General features: G+C 35.1%; 2 protein-coding genes across 2 annotated transcripts in view; one reads left to right on the top strand and one right to left on the bottom strand.

Moving 5' to 3' along the window:
* The first annotated feature begins 1,160 nt into the window (after positions 1–1,160).
* Positions 1,161–3,611, top strand: LOC106752637 (UDP-glycosyltransferase 87A1). The gene is made up of 2 exons (XM_014634349.2): positions 1,161–1,757; positions 2,611–3,611. The coding sequence occupies exons 1-2, from the start codon at positions 1,265–1,267 to the stop codon at positions 3,504–3,506; spliced, it is 1,389 nt and encodes a 462-aa protein (XP_014489835.1). The 5' UTR covers positions 1,161–1,264; the 3' UTR covers positions 3,507–3,611.
* A 162-nt stretch (positions 3,612–3,773) lies between these two features.
* The window catches only part of LOC106752608 (exocyst complex component EXO70B1-like), a 29,796-nt gene continuing 23,141 nt past the window's right edge, over positions 3,774–10,428 (bottom strand). Inside the window, exon 2 of the mRNA XM_014634321.2 lies at positions 3,774–5,181. Within this exon, the coding sequence (XP_014489807.2) occupies positions 3,840–5,181 (1,342 nt within the window). The 3' untranslated portion in view covers positions 3,774–3,839. The remainder of the gene's footprint in view (positions 5,182–10,428) is intronic.

Here is a 10,428-nt window from a genome sequence, read left to right as displayed (position 1 = left end):
AAATACTTAAAATATAAAAAAAATTATTTGTTAAAGATTTAGAATTTATTTAGTTCTTTCGTCATTATAAAGTTAGTATATAATAATAATAATAATATATCATTATTTACTATTAATATTATTATGTTTATTATCATTATTTACTATTAATATTATTATGTTTATTATTTTGTATTTGCATCTAACTTTTAATTTTATAAAATGGAAATGGTAGAAGTATTAATATTGAAGTTTCCTCTTAATTTTATATTTTGTATATGTTACAAATTCAAATCTGAACCACACGAATGCTCCATTAATGTAGAGAGAGAAAGAGAAAGATTGTTAATGGTAGTGGGGAGGTGTATGATATTTTTGGAATAAAGAAAATAGTGAGGAGGTGTAGAATATTTTTGAAATAAATTAAATTAATGGGGAGGTATAGGTCCCACTTAGAGAGATGTAGGGAGCAACACCCTTGCAGTTTTAACGAAAAACAAACCCAAATTGAACAACAATTTCACCAATTTCTTCAACCCTAATTGAACAACTCCTTTGAAAACAAATTTTGTTTTACAAAAACAACTTTAACTTAACATGTAAATTGAACAAATTTTATAAAAAAGAAAACCACTTTGAATGTCGAAATAAATTAAAAACTACTTTGAAGAAAAGTGACAAACATAAAAACCAAAATAAGTATTTAGCCTTTATTTAAAAATAATTTTAAATAAAATTCACTATAAATAAACTTAATCTTAGTAAAAATATTTAATAGAAATATTAATTTTAATAAAAATATTTGTATAACATTTATAAAAATTAAATCATAAACAAAATTGTTTAATTTAAAAGAAAAATAAGATTGAATTAAGACAAAATAAAAATAATGAACTGAATGGAAAATAAAAGAATGACATATGACATGTTTTATATTTAAAAATCAAAATTATAAAAAGGCTAAGTAAAAATAAAAATAAAAATAATTAAAAAAATATTTAAAAAATAAAAAATCTGGAAACTCTTCTAATTATATTAAAGAAAAAAACCTGATTATATCAAATTTTAAAAATAAAAACTAAATTAAGAAGAAAAAAAATAAAAGAACCGCGATTTTGTTTCGAAAATGGAAAGGAAAGAAATTATTTAACCAATATAAATATAAACGAAACACATAATTGGCATCATTTTCCAAACACAACCATATAAAAGCACGTGTTCTTGTCTGTAGCTTTGAACTTTCATCTTCCAAGACTTAACTGTTTCTGCAACCCCTAAGTTCACCATGGAAGCTCCTTCAGCTCCATCAACTTGTCCCTGTCACCTTGTGGCCATGCCCTACCCTGCAAGGGGCCACATCAACCCCCTTATGAACTTCTGCAAGTTGCTTCTCTCCAACAACACTGGAATCCTCGTAACCTTCGTGGTCACCGAGGAATGGCTCGCTCTCATCGCCTCCGACCCAAAACCCGACAACATCGAACTCCGTTCAATCCCCAATGTGGTACCGTCGGAACTCACTCGCGCAAACAACCACCTCGGCTTCCTGGAAGCTGTCATGACCAAAATGGAAGCCCCCTTTGAGGAGTTGCTCCGCTGCCTTCAGCCGCCGCCAACGGCCATCGTAGCTGACACCTTTTTGTACTGGGCGGTGGTGGTTGGAATCCGAAGGAATATTCCGGTGGCGTCGTTTTGGACCATGTCCGCGTCTATGTTCTCTGTGCTCTACCACCATCACCTTCTGGATCAGAATGGACATTACCCTGTCAATTTGTCAGGTAATCAACATCACAAATTATTTATCTTCAGCTCATATTAAGTTTGATCATTATAAAATCTGTATTAGTTTGAAATTGTGCTTTTAAATCTGAGGTTTTCGTTTTTATTTTCTTAAAAAATGTTACTTTAGTCACAATAAATTTTACTCTACTCTTCTTATCCGTATGATAAATTTAAATTTTAATGTGTATCTCTTAAAACATTGACTTTGATTTATATACTTTTTAAATGCTTTCCAATTACAAGGAGAAAGGTGCTAATTTTAAGTAGGATCCATAATTGCTTTTAAAAATACAAGGAGGAAGTCATTAATTTTAAAAGTGAGAGGCGATAATCAAAATTCGAAACATTTTAAGAAAGTAAAAACATGTTAATCTTAAATAATGTGCCAGTAATTTATAAATTTACGGACATTGTATTAATACCGTTACAGACCAAAGTGAAATAAAAGAAAGATCAAAACAAGAAAAAAAATTTAAAATAACCTAGAAATTTGATGTTATATAATATTATAAATCCTACAAAGTTACATAAGTGTTAAAATTGCTTATCGCTTTACATTAATATTTATCTTCTTAATGTAATGCGTATTTTCAAAGTACATAAAAGGTAAGGATTATTTAATCATATTCTCATTCTTTTTTAAAGTTCATTGCATTTAGCATAAATAGTCATTATAATGTATAATTATACACCAGTTGATATAATTTACAGAAAAAAATACGAACTTCTAAGACTATCCCTACTGGTTTCTGCTTCAAAAAGATTATTTGAAGTTCACGAAATTCCATATCTGATATGTGGAAACATTGAATTTGTGGATTTGTTTTGTTTAACTGATGCATATACCAGAAAATGGTGAGAAGCGTGTGGATTATATTCCTGGAATTTCCACAATGCGCCTGGCAGATTTTCCGCTAAACGATGGAAGTTGTAGAAGTACGCAAACGATGCAGTTGAGCCTAAAAGGTTTCAAATGGGTTTCCAGAGCACAATATCTTTTATTAGCTTCCATTTACGAGCTTGAACCTGAAGCCATTGATGTCCTAAAAGAAGAGCTGCCTTTTCCCGTATACACTATTGGTCCTGCCATACCTTCTTTTAGCCTTCAAAACACTCCCACTTTGAGCAATAACAACGGGACTAGCCATGGCTACATGGAGTGGCTCGATGCACAACCTGCTGGTTCTGTTCTTTTCATCTCACAAGGGAGTCATTTCTCGGTTTCAAGGGCTCAAATTGATGAGATTGCATCTGCTTTGCGGGAAAGTGGCATTCGGTTCTTGTGGGTAGCCCGTGGTGAGGCTTCAAGGTTGAAACAGATATGTGGGAACAATGGATTAGTGGTGACATGGTGTGACCAATTGAGAGTGTTGTGTCATCCTTGTATTGGAGGGTTTTGGTCTCATTGTGGCTGGAATTCCACAAAAGAAGGTGTGCTTGCTGGGGTTCCGTTTTTGACCTTTCCAATAATTATGGACCAACCATTGGACAGTAAGATGATAGTGGAGGATTGGAAGGTTGGTTGGAGGATGAAGGAAGACGTTGATGTGAGTATTTTGGTGGAGAAGGATGAAATTGTAATGCTACTGCAAAAGTTTATGGATTTGGACACAGAGCTTGCAAGGGGAATCAGGGAAAGATCCAAAACTCTTCAGCGGATATGTCTTCGTGCAATTACAAATGGTGGCTCAGCCGTCACTCATTTAGATGCCTTTCGTAGAGATTTAATGCAGATAACAAATTAATGCAGTAAAAACGTGGTAGATTATTTAGGCACTTGTTTTCAATTTAAACTATGTTTGTTTAGTAACATTTTTCTATTTAAATTTCACATTATAATTACTGGTGTTATTTTCAAAAGATACAGTACTAGTATCTCTATTTCTTTTATTTGAAATAATTAGTTTGTTATCAATTTAGTATTAATAATTTTTTTCAACATTATAATGTTAAACACCATTATGAAAATTTGGAATCTTGATTAGATTAACATACCAAAATATAATCTCATATATATAGTAGCAGAAATATTCAAATACAATTCAATAGTAATTATTAAATATCCAAAAAAAAGAATACTATAATTTCCGTATCTTCTTCTTCAGCAAATCAGTAACTAAATGGAAACCTCCATCTATCAGACCTGCCTTCTTCTTATTGGGGTAAAGAATATTCCCCCCAATCTTGTTTAGCATAGCCAATCTTTGCCGAACGTCCTGAGTATCATTACTATTAGGGTAAATACCATCCCTCGACTGGTTTAGCATACCCAAACTTTGCCGAACATCTTTAATATCATCAACAATAGACGATTCGTGAACCGAAGTCGGTGAGATTAACTCTCGTGTCAGCTCGCCCAATGACTCCGACACTTTAGGAACGATGTAGGACAAAAGATTCGGCAAATAGTTGTCAGCTGTTATGGTGGTATCGGTAAAACTCAGTAGATCAGTCGAAATTTTCTTGCAAACTTTCTCGACTGCGGAGACCCCCGCAGCATCATGTATCCCTGAAAAGATGTAACTGCAGAGTCTCATTTCATTGGGAAACAGTATCTTTCCAACAGCCTTCCACGTTTTTGACCACTTTTCAACGTCCTTGTTGGGCGTTTGAAATTGCAGCCCAAGTGGCCGTAGACACTGTTCTACAAACTGTTTTCGCGATTTGCTGTAAATGTCGATGCATTCGTCCATGAAACCTGCATCCACCATCAGCTTCACGTTTTCCTTAAGGTGCCTCATAATTTCCAATGGAAGTACATCCATAACCAAGTTGACGTTAGGATCCGATACTTCTTTGGAGTCAAACACGGCTTTAATGTAGTTTTCGACGTGGCTACCAACTATGGGAACAAGCCTCTGATTCTCCTTCTCAAGCTCTTTTATACAGTTCATGAATTGTTGTTGAATGATAAGATCAGCATCATGCGGATGTGAATCGCTTTGAGTTTGTAGATGGTCTTCAAATGTAAGATCCTCATCTTCTGGTGAACTACCTAGAGTACTATCAACATCAAAATTAGCTTGTTGTGCATCACTCTCTGTGTCATCAACTTCAATGATTAAGAGTTGATTTTCTTCCTCGGGCTGAAGATTCTCCTCTGGTGTGTCACTCGGATAGTCTCGAAGCTGGAGGAGGGAATAAGTGAAACCTGCTCCAACAATGACTAACCACAATCTGATCTTCATGAGTTGTATTGTTAGAGCTCCGCAGAAGAAATATAGTAGATCAATTTGGAATCCAAATTGAGTGAGATTTGACAAGCTAAGCGACATGGTAGCAAAAGCAGCACAAGAGATGAGACTGTATGCATCAGGTTTACCCTTCACCACGTTATCAATGAAAAAGGAATAAACAGAAGTGACCATTAGAACAAAAAATGCCAAATGAGCTTCCAACCGGAGAGAGGTGGAGCTCGACCTTGCCGGTGCGAAAAATACGGCAAGGCAAACGATGAAACTGAAACCAATATAAGGAAACATCTTCCAGCAGCTCCAGTTTCCCAGCAAATGGTTTAGAAAGGAACTGAATCCATAACAGATCAGTCCAACAACAGTTGAAGCAAGACATAGAAGTCTCAGTACCTTTGGTTTTTTCATCCATCTCAGAATTTGGCTGAACATGGCCATCGCATTCATCCAACCATTCATCGACCACAAACAGAGAGCCTCCATGTGGTGAATTTAAAAGTATAGATCACTGACTGAGTCATATTGATAGAGTCATATAGACCCCGCACGCATATCTAGGGCGGGGGCAGGGTCGAGGGCTGGGGCAGGTTAGGCGAGGGGTTGACATTTTTTTAAAAATATACTCATTTAATTTTTTTTAAATATTAATAAATACAATTAAAGTTTTATTATTTTAGACTGTATTGCAAATGTTTTTTTTTTTTTTTTAATGATATTATCATATCACCACTTTAAAAAAATAGAGATGATTTGTGGACTGATAATTGACACTTTCAATAAAAAATACTTCTACATGATAATTTCATGAAATAATATTTTAATATTTTTTTCTATTTTTTAATTTAAAATGTTAAAATATATTGTTATATATTATAACAGTGAATTTAGTAAACCTTGCTGCTGATCCATCAAGACCCCACACGTTATATCTGTGGGGGGATTCCACGAACTTGTAGTACTCTTGGACTCTCAAGGTTGTGAGAGTCCTCAGTTCAAATGTTAGACACGACACTCATAAAGCGTGTTGATGTGAAAGAAATAAATGAAGAACATTGTCTATGGAAGGACAAAGTCTAAGGAGATAAACTGGAAATTGGAAAGGTTAAATACTCACATTCTTTTTCGAATTTGGCTGATATCCTAATTTTTCAAAATTCTTTGCGAACTTGTCTTTTTTTCAACAATTAGTTTGAAATTCGTGTGTTGGCATGTTTTTTTTATATTAATTTATTAAATTGATAAATATTTGAATTATGTTTATAATATTATTAATATTCTTTCATAATTTATTTTAGGTTAAACCCCTTCAAAGGTCCCTTTTCGTAACTTTTTCCCAGTTCAATCCTTGTTTTATTATTTTTTGCCAATTTAATCCTTAATAGTGTAAAATTGACTCAATTGAGCCATCGCCGTTAAATCAACTTAACCCCGTCAGGTTTTTGCTGTTCTGTTTGGGTAACGTGTCCATTATTTAATACGTGGCCTGCACAGAGTGTCTTGGCTGGTTTTATTTACTCACGTGGCCTTTTGCAAAAAATCATTTTAAAAATTGGGGGTTTTCATAAACATTTTAAAATTAGGGTTCGTGAAATTGGAGTTTTCAGAAACATTTGCGTTTTGAAATTGGGAAGAGTGTGAAGCGGAGTGAATCGCAAGCAGTTGAAGTCCCTAGTGAGGAGGGAAATTAGGCCATTTGAGCTTCGTAATTTGTTTAAGGGTTGCATTTTGGAGGTTCGAGGTGAATCGCGAAGACCAAAAACGTTTATCGGAAGCGATGGTGGGGTCGATCTTCGTTCCAGGTTAGTGTACGTTCTATACATATACATCAATTTAATATTCAGTGAATGTTGTTTTTATATGGTGAAGCTTTTTGTAATGTGGGGTTGGGTTGTCGTTCTAAAGTGTTGCACGCCATTGTGGTCCCGACTGTCCCCCATACTTAAATATCCTTATCTGCTGTCATTTTCAGTTCATTAAAGTTATAATATTTGTCTTTTTACGTTAAATTATAGTTGTAGAATATTCTTCATTATCTTGTCTGTCATGGAGGATGATATAGAGGTTGTGATTCATCATGGGGGGAAATTGGTCAACGAAGGGTGCCTAAAGTATGTAAGTGAAAGTGATACCATGTTTTTTGACCCTAACAAGTGGAGTTACTTTGTAGTATTGAGTGTAGTTAAAGCACTTGGGTATAATGGATTTAAGGATTTATTTTATTCTGTTGGATGTGGTCCTGTTTTAGATAATAAGCTAGAACCTTTGAGTGATGACGTAGGAGCCATGCATATGGTGAATTTAGCTAAGTTAAATGGACAAGTTCATTTGTATGTTGTGCACCTTGTGTCTGAAGCCGATGTCATTCAAATTATTGAATATAATATTGATGAGGGAGGTGAGGATGTTGAACATGAGATTGATGAGGTTGATGAAGGGGGTGAGGATGTTCAACCTGAGATGCATGAGGTTGATGAAGGGGTTGAGGATGTTCAACCTGAGATGCATGAGGGTGATGAAGGAGGTCAGGATGTTGAAGCTGAGATGCATGAAGGTGATGAAGGAGGTCAAGATGGTGAACCTGAGATGCATGAGGGTGATGAAGGAGGTCAGGATGTTGAAGCTGAGATGCATGANGAGATGCATGAAGGTGATGAAGGAGGTCAAGATGGTGAACCTGAGATGCATGAGGGTGATGAAGGAGGTCAGGATGTTGAAGCTGAGATGCATGAGGATGATGAAGGAGGTCAAGATGGTGAACCCGAGATGCATGAGGGTGATGAAGGAGGTCAAGATGTTGAACCTGAGGGCGTAGGTGGTCAATGTGAGAGGATACAAGTTGAGAGGACAAATCCTATTGATGTTGTGGATACAACAGTAGTTGATGTAGCACATGATGAGAGGACAAAAGCAAATGACGTTGTCGAGGGTAACATAGAAGTAGAAGTTCGTGAATGGTGTTCATCAGATGATGAAACTGGTGAGGTTAGTGGTATGAATGGCTTAGTAGACACAAATATTGAGTGTGAATACCGAGATGATGATACTTGTGGTAAGATGAATGTTGATTGCACTGCTCTGTCTGATTCAGAGTTGGAAGACGATGACATTAGTGATGACATTAATGATGAGTGGGAATCGGAGGACCTAAGTTCTCGTGAGATAAGTGATGAAGAAAGTGATGATAAAGAGGTTGAAGAAGGATATGGAAAATTTATTACATTTAATATGCCAAAGAATATGATTGATTTCAAGTGGGAGGTGGGAACATATTTTGGGCAGAAAAAAGACATCATGGATGGCATAAAAACATATGCATTAGAGAATGGAAGAAATTTGAAATTTATGAAAAATGATAAGAAGAGAATAAGGCTTAAGTGTGTGGGAGCAAAAGGAGCATGTCCTTGGATGGCTTATTTTGCTTACATGGAGGTAGTAGATACATGGCAATTGAGGACTTTGGTGGAAAGACACACCTGTAGTAGGGAGCACAAGTTGGGCGTGTTCAATGCGAAATGGCTAAGTAAAAAAAGAAAGATAGCACCAGAATGACCAAAGGTGGATTGGTTAGGAGATGTAACAAGTGCAGAGAAGTGGGTCACAACAAAAAAAGATGTCCCAATACCAAGGAAGAACCTGTTACGCAGGCAGAAAGAGAAGAACCCACGTCTTTGGGTCAGGGTGCAGCACATGCAGAAGAACCAAATAATTTATCTTATAGTGTTTTAGGCTTTTTGTAATACATAGATCTTTGATGTCAGACTTCTATATAATATTGTTGTTTTGAATCTATGTTTTATATTTCAGACTTCTATATCAGAATGTATGTTTTATATGTCAAACTTCTATAGAATACAATATTGGTATCTCAATGCCATAGTATTTGTCTTCGTCTTTGCTGATTTTATTTTATGCAAAGTATTTCTTTTAAACTTCAATGTTGTATACTATAATCATTGTCAATGGATGGGGATGGTTGTCAATGCAACATTTCTGGATACTATAATGCTGGATACTAATGTAAATGGATAGGAAAAGCAGATGAGATAGTTGTGAATGCAATATTTATATACACTGTGAATGCAATATTTATATACACTACCGTGACAACATCGTAGTCTACACTGTGAATGCAATATTTATATACAGTACAATGATCTAAGTTGCTAATAATGGAATCATGCTTAATGTAATATGAATTTATCTAAATAAGATGCTACTAATATAATGAACATGTAATTCAACCAAAGAACTGCCAAAAACCAATTTCACTGCCAAAACATCATTTCATTAACCATTGAACAACTTAACTTCATTACAGAAGTGTAACTAACAGAAAAAAAAAATTACAACTTCATTACATTAAACAACTGCAACTACACATAAACAGAGATCATCATGCCCTTCCCAACAACATTGCAATTACAATGATGTTCATTACACATAAAAAACTTACAACATGGACCAAAATTTTTGTCCACCTTTCAACACCCATCACGGCTTTGTGCACAACTACAAACTTTTCCTCCATATTTCGTCCAACTATCTTCCTATCACTTTCCATTTCAAAACTCTTCACCAACCTCTGATCATTTGCTTCCAACACCTCACAACTAACATTTTCGTCATGACCGCAATCACCTAACCATTTGAAGTAGTTGCATCCAACAGTTTCAAATCCAAGCTTATACCTAGGGCAACCCAGAATTGTCTCCCTCAATTCTTAGTGGTTTTTGTAGTCCTCAACACACACTTCTCTCCACAATGGCAACTCAGTGACGCTGCGTCCTTCCTGCTCCACCAATCATCTCCACCAGAGCTCACACACCGAAAATTCTTTCGACACTCATTGCAAGGGCAAGACGAAGAAGAATGTTGCATAGACATGGTTCGTTGCTTTGCTTTGCGACACACTTCTCTATTCTACAACCTTTAATTGCTTTACGACACAATTCTCTCTTCACCAAATTTCTGAAAAATGAACCCTAATTCCCAAATTAATAAAACCTTCTAAAATAAAACCCAATTTTTAAAATCTTTTTTTAAGAAACTGCCACGTACCTCAATTATCCACTACAGATGCTCTGATGCAAGCCACATATTAGATAATGGACACGTCACCCAAACAGAATAGCAAAAACCTGACGGGGTTAAGTTGATTTAACGGTGATGGCTCAAGCTCAATTAAGTCAATTTTACACTAATAAGGATCAAATTGGCAAAAAAAAATAAAACAGGGATTGAACTGGAAAAAAGTTACGAAAATAGGAACCTTTGAAGATGTTTAACCTTTATTTTATATATTATTATTGATATTATTGGATTGAAAATTCTTTACTAGTTTGAACGAGATTTATTGCCACTGAAAGAAGGAGATCTACTTGCAAAATTATCAAATCAGTGAGAGAGTTTAAAATATTTATGAATACTTAGAATATAGATGATTATGAATTGAGAATATTAATTATATTTATAGGAT

The sequence above is a fragment of the Vigna radiata genome, unplaced genomic scaffold (assembly GCF_000741045.1).
Source record: "Vigna radiata var. radiata cultivar VC1973A unplaced genomic scaffold, Vradiata_ver6 scaffold_153, whole genome shotgun sequence".
Lineage (NCBI taxonomy): Eukaryota > Viridiplantae > Streptophyta > Magnoliopsida > Fabales > Fabaceae > Vigna > Vigna radiata.
Note: the sequence above shows the minus strand (reverse complement) of the source record. Positions and strands in the feature narration are given on the sequence as shown.

What these genes read in the sequence shown, in the direction of transcription:
- LOC106752637 (XM_014634349.2), top strand. Translation starts at nt 1,265, where the DNA reads ATGGAAGCTCCTTCAGCTCCATCAACTTGTCCCTGTCACCTTGTGGCC. An exon ending in TTACCCTGTCAATTTGTCAG is followed by an intron (nt 1,758 to 2,610) that starts GTAATCAACATC and finishes TGCATATACCAG; the next exon opens with AAAATGGTGAGAAGCGTGTG.